Raw genomic sequence first — 27,149 nt, 5'->3', positions numbered from 1 at the left:
CCCCCCATCTATTTCCCAGGTCTGAAGCAGGCAGTGGAGACGGTCAACGACTACAATCCCCTGATGAAGGACTTCCCCCTGAACGACCTGCTGTCGGCCACCGAGCTGGACAAGATACGCCAGGCGCTGGTGGCCATCTTCACCCACCTGAGGAAGATCCGTAACACCAAGTACCCCATCCAGCGGGCCCTGCGGCTGGTGGAGGCCATCTCCCGGGACCTCAGCTCCCAGCTCCTCAAAGTGCTGGGCACCAGGAAGCTCATGCACGTGGCCTATGAGGAGTTTGAGAAGGTGGGTCTACAGTGGCAGCTGCTACAAATACTCCATAGACGAGTTGGTTGTTTAGCAACAAAACCGAGGCGTGCGAAACTATGGGGGCAACACAGACGTGGTTGGCTTAGATTGTTGACAACATGGAAGCTATATTTTGTCTCCAATTTTTATTGAAAACATAAATACATTCGCACACTGACCACTTGTTGGCTCTCATATACATCGTTACAGTTGTTGGTTAGTTAGCTAGCGAATTTTAGCCATATTAGCATTGACCTGAAATTTAAAAGTCCAAACATTTCAAAACAAGACATGGTATCAATAACAAGATGAAACGAGCCACTTACGATTCCCCACATGGCAATTTCTTGTCATTCTGTCTAGCAATCTGGCCATCCAGAATCACAACAACACGCTGAGTTCTGCCCCATGGATGCGTACACATCGTTTTTTGTGACGTTGTCAGCTAACCCATCTATACATTCCTATACTCTTCTTGTTTTATTGACACATGACTTAATAACGTGTAGTTGATAGTAACATTTTAGCGATACACATTTCTATCCCATTGCAGGTGATGGTGGCGTGCTTCGAGGTCTTCCAGACCTGGGAGGACGAGTATGAGAAGCTGCAGGTCCTGCTGAGAGACATCGTGAAGAGGAAGAGGGAGGAAAACCTGAAGATGGTGTGGCGCCTGAGCCCAGCCCACCGCAAGCTCCAGGCCCGCCTCGACCACATGAGGCGCTTCCGCAGGCAGCACGAGCAGCTTAGAGCCGTCATCGTTCGTGTACTCAGGCCTCAGGTAAGACCGATGGCTAGAGCCCCCGAGAGTTGGTGTTATGGGTCCAGATTAAGTTTATAGCATACTTTTAAGTCCAGGAGTAGGCTTAAATACAGTTCTGGAATTCCCCCCAATGACTTGCAGTTTTGGTCAAGAGATTCCCTTGCTCATTTCTAGGTCATTGCTGAAAGGCTTTTCTTTCTCTCCCTATGCCTTGTCAAGGTGTCTGCGGTGCCCCAGCACGCCCCAGGCGAGGCAGTGGAGCCCGCCGAGATGAAGGTGGCGGAGGTGCTGTTCGACGCTGCAGACGCCAACGCCATCGAGGAGGTGAACCTGGCCTACGAGAACGTGAAGGAGGTGGACGGCCTGGATGTGTCCAAGGAGGGCATGGAGGCCTGGGAGGCAGCCATGAAGCGCTACGACGAGCGCATCGACCGTGTGGAGACCCGCATCACGGCCCGCCTCCGCGACCAGCTGGGCACGGCCAAGAACGCCAACGAGATGTTCCGCATCTTCTCGCGCTTCAACGCCCTGTTCGTGCGCCCCCACATCCGCGGCGCCATCCGCGAGTACCAGACGCAGCTCATCCAGCGCGTCAAGGACGACATCGAGTCGCTGCACGACAAGTTCAAGGTGCAGTACCCGCAGAGCCAGTCGTGCAAGATGAGCCACGTGCGCGACCTGCCGCCTGTGTCGGGCTCCATCATCTGGGCCAAGCAGATCGACCGGCAGCTGACCGCCTACATGAAGCGCGTGGAAGACGTGCTGGGCAAAGGCTGGGAGAACCACGTGGAGGGCCTCAAGCTGAAGCAGGACGGCGACAGCTTCCGCGCCAAGCTCAACACCCAGGAGATCTTCGACGATTGGGCACGCAAGGTGCAGCAGCGCAACCTGGGCGTGTCGGGCCGCATTTTCACCATCGAGACCAGCCGGGCCCGCGGTCGCACAGGAAACATGCTGAAGCTCAAGGTCAACTTCCTGCCCGAGATCATCACGCTGTCTAAGGAGGTGCGCAACCTCAAGTGGCTGAGCTTCCGTGTGCCGCTTGCCATCGTCAACAAGGCGCACCAGGCTAACCAGCTCTATCCATTCGCCATCTCCCTGATCGAGAGCGTGCGCACATATGAGCGCACCTGCGAGAAGGTGGAGGAGCGCATCTCCATCTCACTGCTGGTGGCCGGCCTGAAGAAGGAGGTGCAGGCCCTGGTCACCGAGGGCATTGCCCTGGTCTGGGAGTCCTACAAACTGGACCCTTACGTCCAGCGCCTGGCCGAGACCGTCTTCAACTTCCAGGAGAAGGTCAGTGTTTTGTAGAACCATAATGTTGGACCTCACCTCGCAATTTTAATTTTAAGCATGCAGTTGACAGTTGACTTGCATTACGCACTTGAAGATCTTATGTTCACATTCCGCCCTGAATGTATAAGATTTGTGTGTGAGTGTCTCAATCCCTTTGTTTTCCAGGTGGACGACCTCCTGCTCATCGAGGAGAAGATCGACCTGGAGGTGCGCTCTCTCGAGACCTGCATGTACGAACACAAGACCTTCACAGAGATCCTCAACCGCGTGCAGAAGGCCGTGGACGACCTCAACCTGCACTCCTACTCCAACCTGCCCATCTGGGTCAACAAGCTGGACATTGAGGTCTGTACAAAACCCTTACAACCCTCTCCTGTATGCCTTCTATGTTGTGTCTCGAGGCTCTTACCCTGTGTCCAGCTGGTGACATTCCTGAGCCAATTGTTCCTATTTAAACCGGCACTTCCCTCTGAGTCCACCAATTACAAGTTGCCACTCTTTTTCATGGTCCTTCGAGACGGATAATTGTCCTGGAACAGAACCAGTAGGGGCCAAAAATACCAGCACCTTTACTGTTCCTACTGGTCCTTTTTATTTTTTTTAAAGTGGTTTATTGAATCAATTTTGTATTAATTCATATTTTTAATTTCCCTGTGTGTAGATTGAGAGGATCCTCGGGGTGCGTCTGCAGGCTGGGCTCAGGGCCTGGACCCAGGTCCTCCGGGGACAGATGGAGGACAAGGCTGACGTGGACATGGACACAGAGGCTCCTCAAGTCAGCCACAAGCCTGGCGGGGAGCCCAAGATCAAGGTAAGGGTCCAAGACTGCAGTAGGAGGATTGATTTGATAAGAATATAACTAATAAAATGTCTTCCCCAAAGGCACAAATTGCAGTTTATGAAACTTATTTTGCTTTTTTGTACTTGTGAAAGAACGTTGTGCACGAGCTGAGGATCACCAACCAAGTGATCTACCTGAACCCGCCCATCGAAGACTGCCGCTACAAGCTCTACCAGGAGATGTTTGCCTGGAAGATGGTCATCCTCTCTCTGCCCAGGATCCAGAGCCAGAGATACCAGGTCTGGAGGCCCTGCAGGGCACTTTTCTATGTTTTCATTACTACCACCAAGCTAGCTTCTTTAGCAAGTTCGTATTGAATTCAGTGATATCACCGAGCTAGCCTCTCTAGCATGCTGGGTACAAGTACACGGGTGTTTTGGTGAGGTTGCTATAGTTGATGTATTGATATTGCTGTCCTGGCCACTAGGTGGGCGTCCACTATGAGCTGTCTGAGGAGGAGAAGTTCTACAGGAACGCCCTGACAAGAATGCCAGACGGCCCGGCCGCCCTGGAGGAGGCCTACAACTCGGTCAAGGACAACGTCAACGAGGTGGAGCAGTACGTCAAGGTACGCTTGACCCCAATCAATCTTATTTATTTGACAGGGACAATGCACATCAATTAACATTTCTGTATATGTGCCAGATTTAGCCAGCTAGCTATTTGAAGCACCAATAAATGATACTGGATCTCTTTCTCAATTGCCTTTCCTTGGTTCCTTGTGTCCTTGGTTCCTCCCCTTGTACCTTGTCCTCCAATGTCTTTTGAACTCGAGTAAGCAAGTAACGATTATTGAGATTCACTTCAGCTATGGGTTCTATCACTTACCCATGTGTCTCTGTCTGTTGTATAGGTGTGGCTGCAGTACCAGTGCCTGTGGGACATGCAGGCGGAGAACATCTACAACCGCCTGGGGGAGGATTTGACCAAGTGGCAGGCCCTGTTGGTCCAGATCCGCAAAGCCAGGGGGACCTTCGACAACGCCGAGACCAAGAAGGAGTTTGGGCCCGTGGTCATCGACTATGGCAAGGTAAAGAGAATGACGATTCAGCAGTAGAATAGAGCAGCTTCTGCTTTTCTGTTCAGTTATGCGCTCATGAGATGTATTGATGCCTACAAATGTGGTGATGCAGATTGGTTATCTACTTTGTTTAACTCCAGGTCCAGTCCAAGGTGAACCTGAAGTATGACTCCTGGCACAAAGAGGTTCTCAGCAGATTCGGCCAGATGCTGGGCAACAACATGCAGGACTTCCACTCCCAGATCTCCAAGGTAAGCCCTCTCTCTGTCTGCCGAGAGAAACTGCTTTCATTGTAGTCTCTGGCAATATGTTCCAATGTCATAACTAGCATAAAACTTAGAATGCACGCCCGATACATTGCTTCATTCTAAGTGGCATGTTAGTGTGGACGTTGGAGCAGACCATTGGTCTCTATCTGATCTCAACTCCACTGTCTTCATCAGTCCCGCCAAGAGCTGGAGCAGCACTCCGTGGACACCGCCAGCACTTCGGACGCTGTGACCTTCATCACCTACGTCCAGACGCTCAAACGCAAGATCAAGCAGTTTGAGAAGAACGTGGATGTAAGTAATGTCAAAACCGCTTTCATAGGATTTCTCACAAGCTGTGACCTCAAATCGTTGTCATGGGTGAGAACTCGCACGCGCACGCAGTCAACGCTTCTGTTCTATGATGTACTATTGATTCCACTACCCACTTTCTATTTTTAAATACAGTCCATTATTACTATGCATACTACATTGTACATTTACATTTTAGTCATTTAGTAGACGCTCTTATCCAGAGCGACTTACAGGAGCAATGAGGGTTAAGTGCCTTGCTCAAGGGCACATCGACAGATTTTTTTACCTAGTCGGCTCGGGGATTAGAACTAGCGACCTTTCGGTTACTGGCACAACCGCTCTTAACCACTAAGCTACCTGCCGCTACTACCTCTTCTATTACTTCTACTACATGTTATTTTTTACTTGACTCTTTTTTTCATTGTTATTATTGATTAATGTACTGCATTGTTGAGGGAGCTAGCACATAAGTATTTCGCTGCCCGTTTTACCCTGCTGTAAACTGTATGTGATGAGTGCATTTGATTTGAAAAGATGGATGGATTTTAAATCCTGACTTCTTTCTTCACAGCTTTTCCGCAACGGTCAGCGGCTTCTCGAGAAGCAGCGCTTCCAGTTCCCGCCATCATGGCTGTACATCGACAACATCGAGGGCGAGTGGGGCGCCTTCAGTGACATCATGAAGCGCAAGGACACGGCCATTCAGCAGCAGGTGGCCAACCTGCAGATGAAGATCGTCCAGGAAGACAAAGCCGTGGAGGGTCGCACCATCGATCTCCTCGCCGACTGGGAGAAGACCAAACCAGTGGCTGTAAGAGAAAATAATTTAAAGATATTTTTTTTTGTTGAAAAGATTGTGATGTATAGGATGATTATGTTTAATTTGATCTTTGCATAAATCTTTCGTATGAGTTTTGCGCTTGGGATTTTTGGGGAGGGTATAGGCTGATCCTAGGTCTGTTTTTCCATAGGGGGGCCTGCGTCCAGAGGAGGCCCTCCAGTCTCTCACCATCTACGAGGGGAAGTTTGGCCGGCTGAAGGACGACCGGGATAAGTGTTCCCGCGCCAAAGAGGCCCTGGAGCTGACCGACACCGGCCTGCTGAGCGGCAGTGAAGAAAGAGTTCAGGTATGGTTATCTGTTGTCTTTTTAAACTAAGAGGCGTTCACTTTTCAGCACTGTATGGTATCTGCAGCCAGCCGCTACTGCATTTGGACTGTTCATTAGTCAGTGCAAGAGCAACTCGGCATATGGCGCGTCGTTGAAATCCTTGCCACTTTGTGCCTGGAGTCTTGGCATATCTGTCGACACGAACATGTCACTTCCCAGCAAGATGTTCTCAGATGCTCCTCTGTGGTGCTGAAGTTTCTTTCTACGTGCTGCAGGTGGCTCTGGAAGAGCTGCAGGACCTGAAGGGTGTGTGGTCAGAGCTGTCCAAGGTGTGGGAGCAGATCAACCAGGCCAAGGAGCAGCCCTGGGTCTCTGTTCAACCACGCAAGGTAAGATTTAACTCATGAATTTGTCTTTGTGTTCAAAGACACTATGTGGACCATGTCTTTTTAGGAATGTGCATGGACCATGTCTGTTTTGGCCCGTCTGTTGGACCAAGTCTGTTAGTCTAATGTGTATCTGTTTTTCCGATTGTAGCTGCGTCAGAGTTTAGACGGCCTGCTGAACGAGCTGAAGAACTTCCCGGCTCGACTGAGGCAGTATGCATCCTACGAGCACGTCCAGAGGCTTCTCAAGAGTTACATGAAGGTAAGACCCCATATCTCCCTCGGTACTAGTCGAAACTAGACATTGTATTATTGCAATTGAAAAGTAGTTACTTGAGACAAAGGATTGAACCATGTCTGGTTGACATTCCTCTTGGATGGGAAAAGCTAGGGCAAGGACTGTACATGTTAATGTTGAATAACATCCTGATCACGTCAACAATATGCCCAAACCAAGTTTCCTGTCCTAACAGTAAACTGTCCTTGTCTCGTCTCTCAGATCAACATGCTGGTGATCGAGCTGAAGTCGGAGGCCCTGAAGGACCGCCACTGGAAGCAGCTGATGAAGCGTCTACACGTGAACTGGGTGCTGTCGGAGTTGACCCTGGGTCAGATCTGGGACGTGGACCTGCAGAAGAACGAGATGGTGGTGAGAGACGTGCTGCTGGTGGCCCAGGGAGAGATGGCCCTGGAGGAGTTCCTCAAACAGGTAACCACAACATTCAACTTCACAAATCTTTGTTCCCTGCAGCGCAATTACAAAAGGAAAAAGGCTTTAATATCTGGGTAGTCATTCATGTCCTTAGAGAAAGTGCAATATTAGTGCACTTTTTGACCATTGGCGATCAAGTCTTTTCATTCGTGTGTGACAGTAAGTGGCCATACTGATGATTTCTTATTTTTTCCGTTGTTCCGCGACAGATCCGTGAGGTCTGGAATGCCTATGAGCTGGACCTGATCAACTACCAGAACAAGTGCCGTCTGATCCGCGGCTGGGACGACCTCTTCAACAAGGTCAAGGAGCACATCAACAGCGTGTCGGCCATGAAGCTGTCGCCTTACTACAAGGTAGGTGGATGTTTAAATTAAAATGGGTTCTTACCAGAGATGTACTCTTGATCTTGTGGTCTTTACATCACATAAATGCAGTCTTGATCTCGTGACGGGATCTGGTTTCTTAAGAGGTTAAGCCTGGATCTCAAGGGGTCTGGACTGGTCTTGTTCTGGATCTCGAGTTCCCGTCTTGACTCAGTCTCTGGTTCTTGCAGGATAGTATAAGAGCACATAGTATACACGGTATAGTCCTAGTCTCCGTGAGGCATATTAATGGTTCCTGCTGTGCCATCAGGTGTTTGAGGAGGATGCTATGAGCTGGGAGGACAAGCTGAACCGGATCATGGCCCTGTTTGACGTGTGGATCGACGTCCAGCGCCGCTGGGTCTACCTGGAGGGCATCTTCACTGGCAGTGCTGACATCAAACACCTGCTGCCTGTGGAGACCCAGAGGTTCTCGAGGTAAGATCCGTAGTTCCCCCCTTGTCACCTAAGATTGGGAATAGGTCAAAGAACCTTGTCTATGGTAAAGAGGACTTGGTAAAGCTCTTGGTAACCTTTTTACAATTGGTAAGATAACATTACTCAACCTTTTCTTTCTCTCTCCCATATAGCATCAGCACAGAGTTCCTGGCTCTGATGAAGAAGGTGACCAAGTCTCCTCTGGTGATGGACGTGCTGAACATCCAGGGGGTGCAGAGGTCTCTGGAGAGGCTGGCCGACCTGCTGGGCAAGATCCAGAAGGCCCTGGGAGAGTACCTGGAGAGGGAGAGGTCCTCATTCCCCAGGTAAGACATTATCCATGTCTCTAATAGTGGCATCTGCCATAGGCCTGTCTCTCATTTCCTGGGGCGGGACATCCGTTTTTGGGAAAATCCGGGACATCCTATATCCGGTCTAAGGTGTATGGGCTTTTCTCAATAGAAATGGTGCAAACCAAGAGCAAGTCCTGTTGTAGCGTACCTCCTTTGTTTGAATTCGAAAAAAAGACTGCCTTATCTAAAGCCTCGCACTTTGAAGTTAACCTTGGGTGGTCTGGCCTTGTTGGGCTAGCTCGAATTGCGTTTCCACTGCCTCGAGAATATAGAAATGATGTGATGTTGCTAGCTAGCCAACGTGACTGTGCAGCTAGCAAGATGTTGAAGAAATAATTTTATTCACCCTCACCACGCTGTAGCTGAAGTTACCCTATACTCCCGATGCTAGCTAGCCAAATGTTTAGCTTGCTAGCTAGCTAAACGGCTATCGTCGTAGCTTAATTCCTAACCTTGCTTGCCATGGCCAGCTAGCCAAAGGTTTAGTTTGCTAGCTAGTTAAACGGTTAGCGTCATTGCTAGCATAACAGGCTAGCTAGCTTAATTCCTAACCTTGCTTGCCATGGCATTGGCTACTAGCTAGCAGGCTAACCAAACACACCAGACGACAGGTTTGATAGGATGTAGCTAGCTAGCTAAAATCCCTGATAGCTCACTTTAGCTAGCAAGCTTGTTTCAACTCTGATTTGCAAGCTAACAGTAGCTAGCTAGCATTTGAGGGCTGACTGTTTCATAAACGTTTGTGTAATGCAAAAATAAATGAAGGATCCACCTATGTTGGTAATTCGTGTCATGTGTCTGACTACTGCTTGTCCTTGTGCTAGCTAACAGCAACAAACCCAGACAAACTAAACGTGAAAGCATCCAGCAGAGATCAGCTTCTCATTAACTGGCTAACGTTAGCCCCCATTGATGAAATTAGTAATTGCTGATGACTGATTCTACTCTGTATGGTAACTTAGTCCTGTAGAGACATTTTAGAGTGACTGATGGTCAACACATTCAGGATACATGTATTTATTTATGTTTACCAGGTTCTACTTCGTTGGTGATGAAGACTTGCTGGAGATCATCGGGAACAGCAAGAACGTAGCCAAGCTGCAGAAGCACTTCAAGAAGATGTTCGCCGGCGTCTCCAGCATCCTGCTGAACGAGGAAAACACGGTGGTGCTGGGCATCTCATCCCGTGAGGGCGAGGAGATCTTCTACAAGACCCCCGTGGACCTCCTCGAGCACCCCAAGATCAACGACTGGCTGACCCTGGTGGAGAAGGAGATGCGGGTCACGCTGGCCAAGCTGCTGGCCGAGTCGGTCACTGAGGTGGGCGCGTTCAACAAGGGCAACTCCATCGAACTCGATAAATACATCGACTGGATCGACCGATACCAGGTACGGAACGTCGCAGTGGGCTATTGTTCATCCAGTGGTTCTCATTTTGTTTGTTTGGTCACCTACCAAATGCCATTTTTAATTATCATGTTAAGTCGGCAATGATCATGTTGTAGAGTCAGAAATGGAGTCGGCAATGGCACAACAGAAATTGGCCACGACCCACTCCATCAACCAATCACATTTTATTTACATAGCCCTTTTCTCCAAAATATTTGTCACAAAGTGGTTAACGGATAGTAATCCGGCTGGCAGCGCCAAATAATATACATGAAAACTTGTAGTCTGACCAGTAACGCCCACAAAGATCTTCGGACCACTTGAACATGTTGAAACCCCCCCCTCTCTCTCTCTCTCTCTCTACTAACTCCAGGCTCAGCTGGTAGTGCTGTCGGCTCAGATCGACTGGTCTGAGAAAGTGGATGCCGCTCTGACCACCATCGCGGGTGGCGGGGACATGTCGCCCATGTCGATCGTGCTGACCAATGTGGAGGCCACCCTGAACGTGCTGGCCGACACCGTGCTTATGGAGCAGCCTCCACTCCGCAGGAGGAAGCTGGAACATCTGGTGAGTGGAAGATGACGCATCTGCAGACATTCTGGACAAGTTGGTTTGGAGGAGTTAGTTTGGAAAAATTGGGGTAGCTTTTTAGAAGAACACTCTCCTAGTAGGATTTCAAATATTATTATTATTATTATTGTAAAAGGAAAATACTATGGCATCAAGTGTTTCTCTGTCAGTCCAGTCTAATTCTAAGCACTTAGAAATATAGTCCACTATCCAAACAGATGAAAAGGTAAACGTTGTGCTCCTTCCCTATAGATCACTGAGCTGGTCCACCAGAGGGACGTGACCAGGCAACTGATCAAGAACAAGGTCGACAACCCCAAGTCGTTTGAGTGGCTCAGCCAGATGCGCTTCTACTTTGACCCCAAGCAGACGGACGTGCTGCAGCAGCTGTCCATCCAGATGGCTAACGCCAAGTTCAACTATGGCTTTGAGTACCTAGGAGTCCAGGACAAGCTGGTCCAGACCCCCCTGACCGACCGCTGCTACCTGACCATGACCCAGGCCCTGGAGGCCAGGTTCGGTGGAGCCCCCTTTGGTACGCTCGAAGAACTGCATGCCACTCTCTAGACTCTACATAGCCAACAAAGTAGACAGTTTAAATTCTGAAAGGCAAACTGAGTTGCAACTTTATAGCATATCCTCTGGTGATTTTTATTTCCAGGGCCCGCCGGAACCGGAAAGACCGAGTCTGTGAAGGCTCTGGGTCACCAGCTGGGACGCTTCGTCCTGGTCTTCAACTGTGACGAGACCTTCGACTTCCAGGTACGCTAATACTGACTGATACTTTACGCTAAAAGAGGCTGATCTTTGGTGTAATGTTATTTTCAGAATGAGAGAAGCCTCTTTTGAGGAGACCTGTTTCTCTGTTGTCTGCAGGCGATGGGTCGTATCTTCGTGGGCTTGTGCCAGGTAGGCGCCTGGGGCTGCTTCGACGAGTTCAATCGTCTGGAGGAGAGGATGCTGTCGGCCGTCTCACAGCAGGTCCAGTTCATCCAGGTGGCCCTGAGGGAGCACAGCAACCCCAACCGAGACCGCAGTACGTATCTCCACAAACTCATTGAAAGCTTCTTAGAATTGCATTTGAAAGTGCTTTTTAGTCCATGAAAATGTATTGTCCGGGAGGGCCATGTTATAAAAAACATTAAATGTTGAATGACTGCTGACAATATCGCATCGTTCATTTCAAACCAAGCATGTCTTCATATGGCGTTGCACTTAAGAATGTAAGTTAAACAATGTCACCGTTTCCCCCTTCCCCAGGCGCTCCCGTCACCTGCGAGCTGCTCAACAAGCAGGTGAAGGTGAGCCCCGACATGGCCATCTTCATCACCATGAACCCCGGCTACGCCGGCCGCTCCAACCTGCCCGACAATCTGAAGAAGCTGTTCCGCTCCCTGGCCATGACTAAGCCCGACCGCCAGCTCATTGCCCAGGTCATGCTCTACTCCCAGGGCTTCCGCACCGCAGAGATCCTGGCCAAGAAGATCGTGCCCTTCTTCAAGTACGTACTGTACTCAACCAGGCCAGGGCTTGAGGCTCAGGTGTTGGGGGGGGGGTTAATATAGCTTCTGCTGCATATTTCCAACAACATTTGAGAGATCAAATAATGGGGAATCTTTCATGCATGCCAGCACCACAACCCCCCCAAAGCTTCACTCTATTGGTCTAGTGTTCCTTCTCATTGACTAAAAATCTATTTCTCTCTGCACCTGCAGGCTGTGCGACGAACAGCTGTCCTCCCAGAGTCACTACGACTTTGGCCTGCGAGCCCTCAAGAGCGTGCTGGTCAGCGCCGGCAACGTGAAGCGGGAGCGCATCCAGAGGATCAAGAAGGATAAGCGTGAGCGCGGCGAGAATGTGGACGAGAACGAGATCGCGGAGAACCTCCCGGAACAGGAGGTAAAGGAACTGAAGTATCTGTGGCGGCATTAGTTTCTCTCTCTTCAGTTTTCTGAATTATTAAAAAACATGCTAAACCTATTGTCACAATACACTTCCAGCAGTATGACCACCAACTAATCCCATGAGCCATATTTTTTTACACTGGTTTAGGAGACCATGCCACCCAAAGTATAAAGATTAAAAGGACTGCCAATATTGCATGTATGGCATTGATTTTCTGTTATCTAGAAGGGATGTCGCCTAACCTCTGTGTCCCTGTCTGTTCAGATCCTGATCCAGAGTGTGTGTGAGACCATGGTGCCCAAGCTGGTGGCTGAGGACATCCCCCTGCTGTTTAGCCTGCTGTCGGACGTCTTCCCCGGCGTGCAGTACATGCGCGGCGAGATGACTGCACTGCGTGAAGAGCTCCGCAAGGTCTGCGCCGAGATGTTCCTCACCTATGGAGACGGAGACGACGTGGGCAGCATGTGGGTTGAGAAGGTACATAATGAAGCCCCCTTTTATTCATTCTGTATGGTTTCACCCAGAAATATAGATACAGAGTTTGGCAAAACCATTCTTTATCTTGATGACAATTAAAGTGTTACATCTGTGACAGTATCGCTGCTACTTTGAACTCTCACTGGAATGTAATTCCCTTGGAACCTTCGGTGGCGACCATTTTTTTTTTTTATGTCTGAATTTGAAACCAAGTTTTGTCTGCGCTCCCAAGACGTCAGCTAAGTGTCAAGTCTGTAATATGAAATCATATCATTCCAGGTGCTCCAACTGTACCAGATCACCCAGATCAACCACGGCCTGATGATGGTGGGGCCCTCTGGCAGTGGCAAGACCATGGCCTGGAGGGTACTGCTCAAGGCCCTGGAGCGCCTGGAGGGAATGGAGGGCGTGGCCCACATCATCGACCCCAAGGCCATCAGCAAGGACCACCTGTACGGAACCCTGGACCCCAACACCCGCGAGTGGACCGATGGGCTCTTCACGCACGTGCTCAGGAAGTACGTATTAGTAGGCTTCAATGTACTGTGTTGTTTGTTCAAGATATTCTATGTAGTGTTGTAGTGTGCTGATTTTAAGCACCACATGGTCTCGCGACACGACTGGTGTCCCACAGGGCTTTGTACTAAGCCCTCTTGTTCTCTCTGTGCACCAAGACACTTCAGTTCTGTCATATCCTCACATGGTGTCTCTTGTCATTGTCAGGCTGATGACACTCAATGTTTTCTCTTTTTGTATATACAAATCCAGTCAATTAATTAATCGATTGTTTTGGGGGTTTTTTCATCCCAGGATCATTGACAACGTGAGAGGCGAGTTGCAGAAACGGCAATGGATCATCTTCGATGGTGACGTGGACCCCGAGTGGGTAGAGAATCTCAACTCTGTGCTGGACGACAACAAGTTGCTCACCCTGCCCAACGGGGAGCGTCTCAGCCTGCCACCAAACGTATGTTGTGTCCCTCGAGCCACATCCTTTTTAATGACAAAATCCAGTACCATGACATGAACTGCACATCTGCAATACCGTTGGTCAACCTAAAAAATCTACATTCGAAATACACTTGCCCATACTGATTCAGTTTTAGTCCAGTTGGAGGCTTAATTTGGGTCTGTGAAACTGCGCCATTGAATAAAACTGGTCATTATCTTTTAGTCCAAAGAAGGCAGTGATGCCGAAACGTTGGTGTTTTACCCAATAAATTACTGGGAGTTTATATACACTACCGTTCAAAAGTTTGGGGACACTTTGAAATTGAGGACCTCTGAGGCGGTTTTTTTCTAACTAGACACTAATGTATTTGTCCTCTTGCTCAGTTGTGCACCGGGGCCTCCCACTCCTCTTTCTATTCTGGTTAGAGCCAGTTTGCGCTGTTCTGTGAAGGGAGTAGCACACTGCGTTGTACGTGATCTTCAGTTTATTGGCAATTTCTCGCATGGAATAGCCTTCCTTTCTCAGAACAAGAATACACTGACGAGTTTCAGAAGAAAGTTATTTGTTTCTGGCCATTTTGAGCCTGTAATCGAACCCATAATTGCTGATGCTCTAGATATTCAACTAGTCTCAAGAAGGCCAGTTTTATTGCTTCTTTAATCAGCACAACCGTTTTCAGCTGTGCTAACATAATAGCAAAAGGGTTTTCTAATGATCAATTAGCCTTTTAAAATGATAAACTTGGATTAGCAAACACAACGTGCCATTGGAACACAGGACTGATGGTTGCTGATAATGGGCCTCTGTACACCTATGTAGATATTCCATTAAAAATCAGCCTTTTCCAGCTACAATAGCCATTTACAACATTAACAATGTCTACACTGTATTTCTGATCAATTTGATGTTATTTTAATGGACAAAAAAATTGCTTTTCTTTCGAAAACAAGGACATTCCTAAGTGACCCCAAACTTTTGAACGGTAGTGTATATACAGTTGAAGTCGGAAGTTTACATACACTTAGGTTGGAGTCATTAAAACTCGTTTTTCAACCACTCCACACATTTCTTGTTAACAAACTATAGTTTTGGGAAGTCGGTTAGGACATCTACTTTGTGCATGACACAAGTAATTTTTCCAACAATTGTTTACAGACAGATTATTTCACTTATAATTCACTGTATCACAATTCAAGTGGGTCAGAAGTTTACATACACTAAGTTGACTGTGCCTTTAAACAGCTTGGAAAAGTCCAGAAAATGATGTCATGGTTTTAGAAGCTTCTGATAGGCTAATTGACATCATTTGAGTCAATTGGAGGTGTACCTGTGGATGTATTTCAAGGCCTACCTCCAAACTCAGTGCCTCTTTGCTTGACATCATGGGAAAATCAAAAGAAATCAGCCAAGACCTCAGGAAAAAGATTGTAGACCTCCACAAGTCTGGTTCATCCTTGGGAGCAATTTCCAAACGCCTGAATGTACCACGTTCATCTGTACAAACAATAGTACGCAAGTATAAACACCATGGGACCACGCAGCCGTCATACCGCTCAGGAAGGAGACGCGCTCTGTCTCCTAGATATGAATGTACTTTGGTGCGAAAAGTGCAAATCAATCCCAGAACAACAGCAAAGGACCTTGTGAAGATGCTGGAGGAAACAGGTACAGTATCTATATCCACAGTAAAACGAGTCCTATATCGACATAACCTGAAAGGCCGCTCAGCAAGGAAGAAGCCACTGCTCCAAAACCGCCATAAAAAAGCCAGACTACGGTTTGCAACTGCACATGGGGACAAAGATCATACTTTTTGGAGAAATGTCCTCTGGTCTGATGAAGCAAAAATAGAACTGTTTGGCCATAATGACCATCGTTATGTTTGGAGGAAAAAGGGAGATGCTTGTAAGCCGAAGAACACCATCCCAACCGTGAAGCACGGGGATGGCAGCATCATGCTGTGGGGGTGCTTTGCTGCAGGAGGGACTGGTGCACTTCACAAAATAGATGGCATCATGAGGAAGGAATATTATTTGGATATATTGAAGCAACGTCTCGACATCAGTCAGGATGTTAAAGCTTTATCGCAAATGGGTCTTCCAAATGGACATTGACCCCAAACATTCTTCCAAAGTTGTGGCAAAATGACTTAAGGACAACAAAGTCAAGTTATTGGAGTGGCCATCACAAAGCCCTGACCTCAATCCTATAGAATATTTGTGGGCAGAACTGAAAAAGCGTGTGCGAGCAAGGAGGCAGTTAAACAATTTAAAGGCAATGCTACCAAATACTAATTGAGTGTATGTAAACTTCTGACCCACTGGGAATGTGATGAAATAAATAAAAGCTGAAATAAATCATTCTCTCTACTATTATTCTGACATTTCACATTCTTAAAATAAAGTGGTGATCCTAACTGACCTAAGACAGGGATTTATTACTAGGATTAAATGTCAGGAATTGTGAAAAACTGAGTTTAAATGTATTTGGCTAAGGTGTATGTAAACTTCCGACTTCAACTGTGTGTGTATATATATATATATAATAGAGCGTGCAACTCTCTTTTATTTATTTTTATAGCTTAAAGTTTATTCGCCGTTAGTAAGCGCATGCTTTTTATTAGTCCAAAGGGGGCTACCATTAAAACAATTTACATTTGGACCTGTGACATCAGCATTACTCTTCTTACTCCATTTGTAATTATTAAGGATCCCCGTTAGTTCATGCGAAGGCAGCAGCTACTCTTCCTGAGGTCCAGCAGCATAAGACAGTTACATACAGTTTAAAATACTACATGACATTACATTTCATAACACATTCAGTGTGTTCCACCACCACATATCTACAATACAACATCCATGTGCACGTGTGTGTAGAGTGCGTGTCTTATCGTGTGTATGTGTGTCTCTCCATAATGTGGTCTCTGTAGGTGCGCATCATGTTCGAGGTGCAGGATCTGAAGTATGCCACCCTGGCCACTGTGTCACGTTGCGGCATGGTCTGGTTCAGCGAAGACGTGCTCAGCACTGACATGATCTTCAACCACTTCCTGGCGCGCCTGCGCAGCATCCCATTGGACGAGGGCGAGGATGAGGCTTTCCGCATGCACAAGGGCACCGAGGACGAGGGCGAGGAGACCGCCTCCCCCATGCTGCAGGTTGGTACTGTAGTTACCCGGGGTCTTGTTCAGTAGGGCGCACCATAACAAAACGTTTCACTCTTGTTGGAAAATGTTTTCTCCCGACTGAACACAAACCTGCTCTCAGTTACGTTAGCAACACTCCACATTGTCCTCTACAGATCCAGAGGGACACGGCAGCCATCTTGCAGCCCTACTTCACTTCCACTGGGCTGGTGATCAAGACCCTGGAGCACGCCTCCAAGATGGAGCACATCATGGATTTCACGCGGCTGCGCTGCATGGGTTCCCTGTTCTCCATGCTTCACCAGGCCTGCCGCAACGTGGCGCTCTACAACAACAACCACTCCGACTTCCCCATGCCCAACGACCAGCTGGAGCGCTACATGCAGGTCAGTCAGCTGTGCCACAGCGCCTCCTGCTTGTGGGGAGACTAAATGGATACCCCCACGGGCTTGGTGCCAATTCCATTTCAATTCACTTCAGTTTAGGAGATGAATTGAAATTGCAGTTCAAGAATCGAGTAGGTGGGAAAAAAGATTCAAATGTTTTTTTCAATTCACTTGGTGGATTGATTTGAGTTGAAACTATCCTGTCAGACTGGAGATTTACCCCAGAGCATGAAGATCTGATGAATCCAGAGTACATTGCACTGAGCAGCCAAGCTCCGGTCACACTAAGCGTAATTACTAATGAGTGGTTTTCAAGAATCCGAACAATAACACTACATGGGTTTGTAACAATGCTGCAATAATTGTACACTTGATTTTTTGAAAAAATAATACATGGGTTTTATAAATGTTAACCATGTTTCTGCATGGTGGTTCCACAGAGGTACCTGATCTACGCCGTGCTGTGGTCCTTCTCAGGCGATGGCCGGCTGAAGATACGTGGCGAGCTGGGTGAATATATCCGTCGCATCACCACTGTGCCCCTGCCCTCGGCGCCCAACGTGCCCATCATTGACTACGAGGTAGGAATGTGGATCACCCATTTTACTGTTTAAATTAAACACTTTATTTTATGTATTTGGTCTAATCCTGTGGTAGAACTGGAGCCAGGGCAGAACATTAACTTTTTGGGCACATCTCAATATCTGGTCCAGGTGTGAAAAATTTGAATAAATGTTTTCCTTTGGGTAAGTTGAGCCAATGGCCATGGGGTAAATTGGCCCAATGGTTGTGCCAATGGCAAATTGAGCCAATGGCCATGGGGTAAATTGGCCCAATGGTTGAGCCAATGGCAAATTGAGCCAGTGTTTTTTCTTCTTAGGCGTAATGCAAGGCATTTGAAACTGAAGCTGTGCTGTGCGAGTGAATTATTTCAGCGAGTGAGTGAAAAGCAGGGCATAAAATTAACTTTTTGGTCCACCAGGCACTGTGGCAGGTAGATTTATAAATCTACAAGCCACTCAGATTTTTTACCAGACACTACAATTACACCAACAAAACACAAACGGATGAGCATGCTTTGTAATGTTTCTAAAACAAATGTATTACTAGTAAGAAGTAATGTGGTATGTTGTTTAATTTCATTTTTTGTGACCTTAGTCTTTTAACCAAAATATCACAGATGAGACAAAAATGTTCACCTGCCCCTTTAAGGGCGGGAGGTTACCGTGGTAACGCAACTCATGTTTGTGCCTGTGAGATTGAGACTGACTAGTAGAAGTGTTGTCTTCTCTTCCCTAGCAGTTGAAACTTAAACACAGGAAAAACAACCTAGCTTATGAACAAAACAATGTAAATATCCAAGAAACACAAGGACAAAGTCTCACTTCAGTAGACTTTATTTTCAAGTAAATTAGCCCAACTTTTATGCCTGTACGCAGCGCTTCTAAAAATGAATCTTTAACTCGGCTCTTCACGTGCGCACAGCCTCAAGCGAGGCAGTGTTGCGGCATGAGGATTCATAGTTCTTTGACTTTGTGTGATTTTTAATTTACCAGCTATGAAACAAAACGGCAGAACTACTTTGAAGACTGCTACTGCAGCATTTATATTACTATAAATGTGATACATACTTTACTATTTTTATTGTACAATGTGGCTGGTGAAATATAATTTTTACCCGCCAATGCCAAAATCTACCCGCAGGTGGCGGGTGTTAATTTTAGGTCCTGACGGGAGCCCTGAGTTTTTCCTGTTTTCCTGACCATACGAGCTAACTAGGAAAACCTCTTGTCCCAGAATTCTACTCCAACCCTCCTTGTTTTTCTTTCTTGCCCTCAGGTCACCATCTCTGGAGAGTGGCAGTCGTGGCAGGGCAAGGTGCCCCAGATCGAGGTGGAGACCCACAAGGTGGCTAGCCCGGACGTGGTGGTGCCCACCCTGGACACGGTGCGCCACGAGGCCCTTCTCTACACCTGGCTGGCTGAGCACAAGCCCCTGGTCCTCTGCGGCCCGCCCGGCTCGGGTAAAACCATGACCCTGTTCAGTGCCCTCCGAGCTCTGCCTGACATGGAGGTAAGTGTGGTCACTAGACCTGTAGTCTAAATTGACCATGGTCTGAGTCATGGGGTGTTTCTCAAAATGCATACTACCTTGCTCGGAGCACGCAAATTAGAGCACGGGCGGGTCGGAGTAAGAGTCCAAATCAAAAGTATGCGAAAGAGAGCACGGAGTGCACTTATCAAATGCACACTACGTTTGTACATATTTTGAAGCATGCATCGTTGCAAGCTTCAACGGAAGGTATGCAAAGAAATATGACGCAACCACGTTTAAAAAAATGATGCAACATTTCTTGAAATCAATGTAATGTTTTATGCGTTCTCCACACAAGAACAAACTCAAGAGAATGTCCTCGGAGCATGAGAGTGTGGAGCACGGTAGTATGCATATTGAGAAACTATTTTTTTGTGCTGAATTGGAACAAAAGCCGGCACACCCTGCAGTTGTCCACCCTAGAGCTAGACTAAGGTCAACTTCCAATGTCCACTTAGAATGAATAGCCAATACATTGCTAATACCACAATAAGTATGCTAGTGTGGACATTTGACCAGTGGCTAAATCTTCAAGTGTGCCATTGAGTCCCATGTAGCTCAGTTGGTAGGTAGAGCATGGCGCTTGCAACGCCAGGGTTGTGGGTTCGTTTCCCACGGGGGGGCCAGTATGAAAATGTATGCACTCACTACCTGTAAGTCGCTCTGGATAAGAGCGTCTGCTAAATGACTCAAATGTAAATGTGAAATTTCATTCAAATTAATAATAGGTCTGCCTGCCTAAGTTCACCCTTTCACCTCTGCTCCCAGGTTGTGGGTCTGAACTTCTCCAGCGCCACCACCCCGGAGCTGCTGCTGAAGACCTTTGACCACTACTGCGAGTACCGCCGCACGCCCAACGGTGTGGTCCTGGCCCCTGTGCAGCTGGGCAAGTGGCTGGTGCTCTTCTGTGATGAGATCAACTTGCCCGACATGGACAAGTATGGCACCCAGAGAGTCATCTCCTTCCTCAGACAGGTGAGGGGGGGTCTCAGCGTGTAAACACACACACACACACACACACACACACACACACACACTGGCTGGCTGTGTCTCAATAGGTTTAACATGCTTCCTTCCTTGATGCCCTTTCCTCCATGATCACCTATCAGTGGTACTGAAGCAAAGGAGACAAGGAGACCAGGAAGGATGCCATTGAGAATAGGCCAGTGTGTTCTGAAGTTAAACACTAAGGCAGGGGTAGACAACCCTGGTACTGGATGGCCGCAGGCACTTCCATGTTTTTTTTATTTAACCGACCTGGAAGACCAGGTGTGTTGAATTTAGGAAATCACTGAACTGATCAATTATCTCAGTTGGTCATGTGTGGTGCCTAGTTGGAACAAAATCCAACAGTATCACTCCAGGAACAGGGTTTCCTACCCCTGCACTAAGGCCTATGTTAGGCTGAGGTCCCGCTGGAACATTAGCTCATCCTCCCCTGGTGTTTCCTCCTGCAGATGGTGGAGCACGGTGGCTTCTACCGCACCTCAGACCAGACCTGGGTCAAGCTGGAGAGGATCCAGTTTGTGGGAGCCTGTAACCCCCCCACCGACCCCGGCAGGAAGCCCCTCACCCACAGGTACACTACATGACCTGTGACCTTTCTGAGACGATGTAGCTTTATCCTGGGTCTTGTTCAGTAGTAGCGACTCGCATGGTACACAGTGAAGGAGCGATATGACACACTGTAGAAAAATGCTTTGAAACGGAAAAAGGAAAGGAGCGTTTCGTATTGGAAAAGGCCAAGTAGTCCCCTCCCCTTTTCAATCACTTTTCTACCGCTTGGTGCCTAATGAACTCGACCCCGGACTAGACTCACTGTGGTCGGTTTTGAATGATGAGGAAGTGTTGTGTGATTTGAATTGTAGGTTCCTGCGCCACGTGCCAGTGGTGTACGTGGACTACCCTGGCCCCGCCTCCCTCACTCAGATCTACGGCACCTTCAACCGGGCCATGCTGCGTCTCATCCCTTCGCTGCGTACCTTCGCCGAGCCCCTCACCGCCGCCATGGTGGAGTTCTACACCATGTCTCAGGTAAGGGCCTACGTACCAAACATAGATGGTTACAGTAGTAGAAGTATTTACAGTTATCTACAGTAGTGGTATTTACAGTATTATCAACAGTAGTAGTAGTTGGTGTTATCTACAGTAGTAGTATTTACAGTAGTAGTAGTATTTACAGTAGTATCTGTAGTAGTAGTAGTAGTTGGTGTTATTTACAGTAGTAGTAGTATTTACAGTAGTAGTAGTAGTAGTGGTGGTAGTAGTAGTGGTGGTAGTAGTAGTAGTATTTGCAGTAGTATTTAATAATAATAATATGCCATTTAGCAGACGCTTTTATCCAAAGCGACTTACAGTCATGCGTGCATACATTTTTGTGTATGGGTGGTCCCGGGGATCGAACCCACTACCTTGGCGTTATAAGCGCCGTGCTCTACCAGCTGAGCTACAGAGGACCACATTTAGAGTATTATCACATTTTGCCATGTTATTTTGATATCTGAGTGACTAACAAAATCAATGGAGGCCACCGGAGGTCAGGGGCCTAGGCCGCGTGCCCAGTCGGTATTCCACCACGATAGCTGGCTAGACTAACATACTCATTTAAAAATGGTTAACTGTCAGTGACTGGTGTAACGAGAGAAACTGCTGATGCAAAACCAAATTTGCGTATTCTACTATTCTGACTCTAAACAGTAAGTTGAGACCCTGACTGAGTTCCTAAATTTTTTTATTTATATATCTTTTTTTTTACTCTGACGTGTCGCGACACACCATTAACATGTCCGCAACCCACTTTGGGTCGTGACCCATACTTTAAGGCTGATCACTACAGTAGTAGTAGTATTTACAGTATTATCTACAGTAGTATTATCTAATGTAGTATCTACAGTTATCTACAGTAGTAGTAGTATTTAGTGGTATTTATGTCTGTGGTACCACATCCTCACAAATATGCGTTGTATAGGAGCCATTCTCAATGTCCGATTTATAGTGCTGAACACAATGGTAGGGTAGGATGTCGCCTGGTCCCAGATCAGTTTATGCCATCTTGTCAAAACCTACGGTTGTCGGCAAAACGGCACAAACGGATCTCGGACCAGGGTAGATTGGATGTGCTGTAAGCGAACTGACCTTTGTCCTCATGGAGCATGTCCCTTTATCCACTACAGGAACGCTTCACCCAAGACACCCAGCCCCACTACATCTACTCTCCCCGTGAGATGTCCCGCTGGGTGAGGGGCATCTTTGAGGCCCTGCGGCCCCTGGAGACACTCCCTGTGGAGGGTCTCATCCGCATCTGGGCCCACGAGGCCCTGCGCCTCTTCCAGGACAGGTATGTGTGTTCAGTACTTAGGGAAGTAGCCAGACTACCCCCCCTCCAAAGTAGCCTAGTAGAATCTTTGGGGGAAAGATGGTTTAGCATTATTAATAGGGCTTGGAGTTTTCCCTTACCAGGTAAAACAGCAGATGCTTGTTCCAGGCTATAATCAAGGCCCTGAGTTTTCCTGATTTTTGTGACCTGATCGATAAAAGTTAGATGCAAAGAGATCAATGTTGTTCTCTAAGTCCTGACTGACCTGCTAAACTATTCTCTCCCAAACACAGGTTGGTGGAGGATGAGGAGAGGCGCTGGACAGACGAAAACATTGACATGGTGGCCCTCAAGCACTTCCCCAACATTGACCGTGAAAAGGCCCTTAACAGACCTATCCTCTACAGCAACTGGCTCTCTAAGGTGAGATTCCTGCCCATAGACACAATATAATACTATTCTGTTTATACAGACGCAATATAATACAGTTATGTTTTATATAGATTCAATATAATAAGTTTCTGTTTATACAGACGCAATATAATACAGTTATTTTTTATATAGATTCAATATAATACTGTTCTGTTTATATAGATGCAATATAATACTGTTCTGTTTATACAGACACAATATAATACGGTTATTTTTAATTATATGTATCTGCATATGTTGCGGCGTCTCATAACTACCATATAGACATACCTACTATGAATGTAGCCAAGAAATTGACAATCATGGCTTGTGTATGTTGAATGAAGCTGCTTTTTAGTTGGTGTGTTAATGTTTGCCTGTCACCCTCCTCAGGATTACATCCCAGTGGAACAGGAGGAGCTGAGGGACTACGTCAAGGCCCGTCTGAGGGTCTTCTACGAGGAGGAGCTGGACGTGCCACTGGTGCTCTTCAACGAGGTTCTGGACCATGTCCTCCGAATCGACCGGTAAATAAATAATACTTCTCTGCTTCACATTGTGGGATTTAGCACGTGGATACACTTGAGGTTTTTGATATGACTCCTTACTTGACACTGTTAAAACGGACAATTCATGTCCTTTCCAGAATCTTCCGACAACCCCAGGGTCATCTCCTCCTGATTGGAGTCAGTGGAGCAGGAAAGACTACCCTGTCACGCTTCGTGGCCTGGATGAACGGTCTGAGTGTCTATCAGATCAAGGTTAGTAAAGAAAAGTCCACCGGTAATGGCTAACTGTAAATCTAACACTCCTGAGTGGCGCAGTGGTCTAAGGCACTGCATCGCAGTGCTAACTGTGCCACTAGAGATCCTGGTTCGAATCCAGGCTCTGTCGCAGCCGGCCGCGACCGGGAGACTCATGGGCTGCGCACAATTGGCCAAGCGTTGTCCAGGGTAGGGGAGGGAATGGCCGGCAGGGATGTAGCTCAGTTGATAGAGCATGGCGTTTGCAACGCCAGGGTTGTGGGTTCGATTCCCACGGGGGGCCAGTATAAAAAAATATGTATTCACTAACTGTAAGTCGCTCTGGATAAGAGCGTCTGCTAAATGACTAAAATGTAAATGTAAAAATGTTCCTTTTGAATTACCATTTTAAAGCTATCTTGAATTGTCATCCCGAGACAATACAACAAATATTATGAGTGGGAAAAGTAGTGTTTCAGAGTTTGCAGAAGTGTCTGTTTGGTCTGTGTGGAATCCATCGGATGTCAATTGGAATAAGTCAATATGTATGTTCTAATGAGTTGAGTGGTTGAATGAGGTGCTGAATGCATTGTGATGTCTGTGTCCAGGTCCATAGGAGGTACACGGGTGACGACTTTGACGAGGACCTGCGGACGGTGCTGCGTCGCTCCGGCTGCAAGAACGAGAAGATCGCCTTCATCATGGACGAGTCCAACGTGCTGGACTCTGGCTTCCTGGAGCGCATGAACACCCTGCTGGCCAACGGAGAGGTAGAGACTGAGACCAACAACCCGGGCTGCACTTTAATACTCAAAAGTAGAACCGTCTCCTTTCCTCCGTCTGCACTGACATTGAAGAGACAGGATGGGTTGAAGGCAAAATCCGAGATCCATATTGCTTTCACCTATCCTGTGTCAGGTCAGAGCAGATGGAGACGTGACAAGGAAAGGTAGTCACTTTAAACTATTGATATATCCCCTGTTGCCTCTTCCATAGGTCCCTACCTAGATACTGCTATTGAGAAACTTGTTGGATAATGATATTGAGATGCTTGTTGGTAGGAAACACCACACCCTCAAGTTCCTATATACACTACATTACCAAAAGTATGTGGACACCTGCTCGTCGAACATCTCATTCCAAGGGCATTAATATGGAGTTGGTCCCCCTTTGCTGCTATAACAGCCTCCACTCTTCTGGGAAGGCTTTCCACTAGACGTTGGAACATTGCTGCGGGGACTTGATTCCATTCAGCCATAAGAGCATTAGTGAGGTTGGGCACTGATGTTGGACGATTAGGTTTGGCTCGCAGTCGGCGTTCCAATTCATCCCAAAGGTGTTCGATGGGGTTGAGGTCAGGGCTCTGTGCAGGCCAGTCAAGTTCTTCCACACCGATCTCGACAAACCATTTCTGTATGGACCTCGCTTTGTGCACGGGGGCATTGTCATGCTGAAACAGGAAAGGGCCTTCCCCAAACTGTTGCCAGAAAGTTGGAAGCACAGAATCGTCTAGAATGTCATTGAATGCTGTAGTGTAAAGATTTCCCTTTGAGTGCATGTAAACTTCTGACCGACTGGGAATGTGATGAAAGAAATAAATCATTCTCTCTACTATTACTCTTAACATTTCACATTCTTAAAATAAAGTGGTGATCCTAACTGACCTAAGACAGGGATTTTTTACTAGGATTAAATGTCAGGAATTGTGAAAAACTGAGTTTAAATGTATTTGGCTAAGGTGTATGTAAACTTCCGACTTCAACTGTGTGTGTCCCTGCCCAGGTGCCAGGTCTGTTTGAGGGTGATGAGTACGCTGCCCTGATGACCCAGTGTAAGGAGGGCGCCCAGAAGGAAGGCATGATGCTGGACACCCACGAGGAGCTCTACAAGTGGTTTACTAGCCAGGTCATCAGGAACCTGCACGTGGTCTTCACCATGAACCCCTCGTCTGAGGGCCTGAAGGACCGCGCTGCCACCTCACCTGCCCTCTTCAACAGGTGGGGCCTCCTATAGCCACACCTACAGTCAAGGCCTAAAATTAACTTTTTGGTCCGCTAGCCACTGTGGCAGGTAGATGGGGAAAATCTACCAGCCACTCAGATTTTTTACCAGACATAATATTTTTGCGCCATAATTACATCAACAAACACAAAAAAAAAAACTGATGATCATGCTTAATGATTCTAAAACCCAAAATGTATTAGTAAGAAGTAATGTGATATATTGCTCAATTTCATTCTATTTTTTTTGTGACCCGATTTTATTTTATTAACCAAAATATCAGATGAGACAAAATATTCAGCTGCCCCTTTTAAGAGCTGGGGGTTACCGTGGTAACGGGGCCACTCGAGTCATGTCTGTGTGTGAGATTTGTGATCTGACTAGGGCGTGGGTCTCTTCACTATCAGTTGAAGCAGCAGACTCAAACTAACGTTGAAAAACAACCGAGCTTGTGAACAAAACAATGTAAATAGCCAAGAAACACGAAGACAAAGTCTCACTTCAGTAGACTTTTCGTTTTAAGTAAATTAGACCAACCTTTATGTCTGTGCACAGCGCCTCCAGAAATGAATCTATCAGGGACAGTGCACAAAACTCCCCAGCCAGGCATTGTTGCTGTGCGAGGTGGGATATAGATTTTTATTTATTTGTGCGATTAGCAGCTATGAAACAAAAAAGCAGAAGCATTTTTCTGTTATTAATCACAGCTCACAGATGCTCCTACTTGACTTTTACTCTATTTTATCTGTAAATGCCAATGTTCTCCCTGTAGAGACCTGCAAATTGACCACCCACCTACGTGGTTGGTGAAATAGACATTCTTACCCGCCTACACCTAAATCTACCCGTGTGTGGCGGGTGTTAATTTTATTCCCTGCCTACAGTACAGTGGTGCTGGTCTTACCTTAGTAGCTGACTCTAAACGCACAAAAATATTTCCATTGAACACATTTACTCACTGTCGCTGGTCACTCAGTAGTGGCTGATTCTGAACCCTTACAAAATAATTTTTGGTTGAAATTGATTATTTTGGACCAATTTTTGAATAGACGACACACTGCACTCGATCTCTGTCTTCTTCAGATTTGCCATGGTTGTAGCCTTCCGGTGCGGTATCTGTGTTGCCCTCTCCATAACGCTTTCTCTCTTCCCTTCCACAGGTGTGTGTTGAATTGGTTTGGAGACTGGTCAACTGAGGCCCTCTACCAAGTGGGCAAAGAGTTCACCATCAAACTGGACCTGGAGAAACCCAACTACAAGGTGCCTGACTACATGCCCGTGGTGTACGACAAGCTGCCCCAGCCACCATCTCACCGCGAGGCCATCGTCAACGGCTGTGTGTTTGTCCACCAGACACTGCACCAGGTCAGACTCACGCTTTGGTCATCAGTCCTGGGTTCAAATTGTATTTGTTGTTTTTTTCCAAAACCTTAGCTGTACTTGATTGAGCTCGCCTAGTGCAATGGAACCAATGGAATAGTCCCATAAGTGCAAAGACTGCCCCCCTGGCACTCCAGGCAGGCTCAGTCAAACGCTTAAAGTATTTGAAATAATATAAATACCGGGCCTATGCACTTGTGGAGATCTGAGAGGATTTGATTGGTATAAGCAATATGGT

At 47.1% G+C, this 27,149-nt stretch overlaps 1 protein-coding gene across 1 annotated transcript in view; it reads left to right on the top strand.

Moving 5' to 3' along the window:
• The window catches only part of LOC121539018 (cytoplasmic dynein 1 heavy chain 1), a 60,786-nt gene that overhangs the window by 10,064 nt on the left and 23,573 nt on the right, over positions 1–27,149 (top strand). The window contains exons 6-47 of the mRNA XM_045206174.1: positions 20–291; positions 848–1,075; positions 1,277–2,353; positions 2,519–2,698; positions 3,015–3,164; positions 3,287–3,433; positions 3,622–3,762; positions 4,048–4,224; positions 4,356–4,466; positions 4,659–4,778; positions 5,350–5,589; positions 5,750–5,905; positions 6,163–6,276; positions 6,425–6,535; positions 6,773–6,982; positions 7,195–7,341; positions 7,622–7,788; positions 7,941–8,114; positions 9,176–9,530; positions 9,904–10,098; positions 10,354–10,636; positions 10,763–10,863; positions 10,978–11,137; positions 11,362–11,602; positions 11,817–12,000; positions 12,271–12,483; positions 12,763–13,001; positions 13,294–13,450; positions 16,365–16,592; positions 16,736–16,966; positions 17,407–17,547; positions 18,806–19,039; positions 19,829–20,035; positions 20,518–20,639; positions 20,929–21,094; positions 22,234–22,397; positions 22,670–22,799; positions 23,181–23,314; positions 23,434–23,548; positions 24,139–24,300; positions 25,313–25,527; positions 26,692–26,896. Coding sequence (XP_045062109.1) covers positions 20–291; positions 848–1,075; positions 1,277–2,353; positions 2,519–2,698; positions 3,015–3,164; positions 3,287–3,433; positions 3,622–3,762; positions 4,048–4,224; positions 4,356–4,466; positions 4,659–4,778; positions 5,350–5,589; positions 5,750–5,905; positions 6,163–6,276; positions 6,425–6,535; positions 6,773–6,982; positions 7,195–7,341; positions 7,622–7,788; positions 7,941–8,114; positions 9,176–9,530; positions 9,904–10,098; positions 10,354–10,636; positions 10,763–10,863; positions 10,978–11,137; positions 11,362–11,602; positions 11,817–12,000; positions 12,271–12,483; positions 12,763–13,001; positions 13,294–13,450; positions 16,365–16,592; positions 16,736–16,966; positions 17,407–17,547; positions 18,806–19,039; positions 19,829–20,035; positions 20,518–20,639; positions 20,929–21,094; positions 22,234–22,397; positions 22,670–22,799; positions 23,181–23,314; positions 23,434–23,548; positions 24,139–24,300; positions 25,313–25,527; positions 26,692–26,896 — 8,504 coding nt within the window. The remainder of the gene's footprint in view (positions 1–19; positions 292–847; positions 1,076–1,276; positions 2,354–2,518; positions 2,699–3,014; positions 3,165–3,286; positions 3,434–3,621; positions 3,763–4,047; positions 4,225–4,355; positions 4,467–4,658; positions 4,779–5,349; positions 5,590–5,749; positions 5,906–6,162; positions 6,277–6,424; positions 6,536–6,772; positions 6,983–7,194; positions 7,342–7,621; positions 7,789–7,940; positions 8,115–9,175; positions 9,531–9,903; positions 10,099–10,353; positions 10,637–10,762; positions 10,864–10,977; positions 11,138–11,361; positions 11,603–11,816; positions 12,001–12,270; positions 12,484–12,762; positions 13,002–13,293; positions 13,451–16,364; positions 16,593–16,735; positions 16,967–17,406; positions 17,548–18,805; positions 19,040–19,828; positions 20,036–20,517; positions 20,640–20,928; positions 21,095–22,233; positions 22,398–22,669; positions 22,800–23,180; positions 23,315–23,433; positions 23,549–24,138; positions 24,301–25,312; positions 25,528–26,691; positions 26,897–27,149) is intronic.

This window comes from Coregonus clupeaformis, chromosome 21, assembly GCF_020615455.1.
Source record: "Coregonus clupeaformis isolate EN_2021a chromosome 21, ASM2061545v1, whole genome shotgun sequence".
NCBI classification, from domain to species: domain Eukaryota; kingdom Metazoa; phylum Chordata; class Actinopteri; order Salmoniformes; family Salmonidae; genus Coregonus; species Coregonus clupeaformis.
This window is presented reverse-complemented; position numbering and strand designations above follow the sequence as displayed.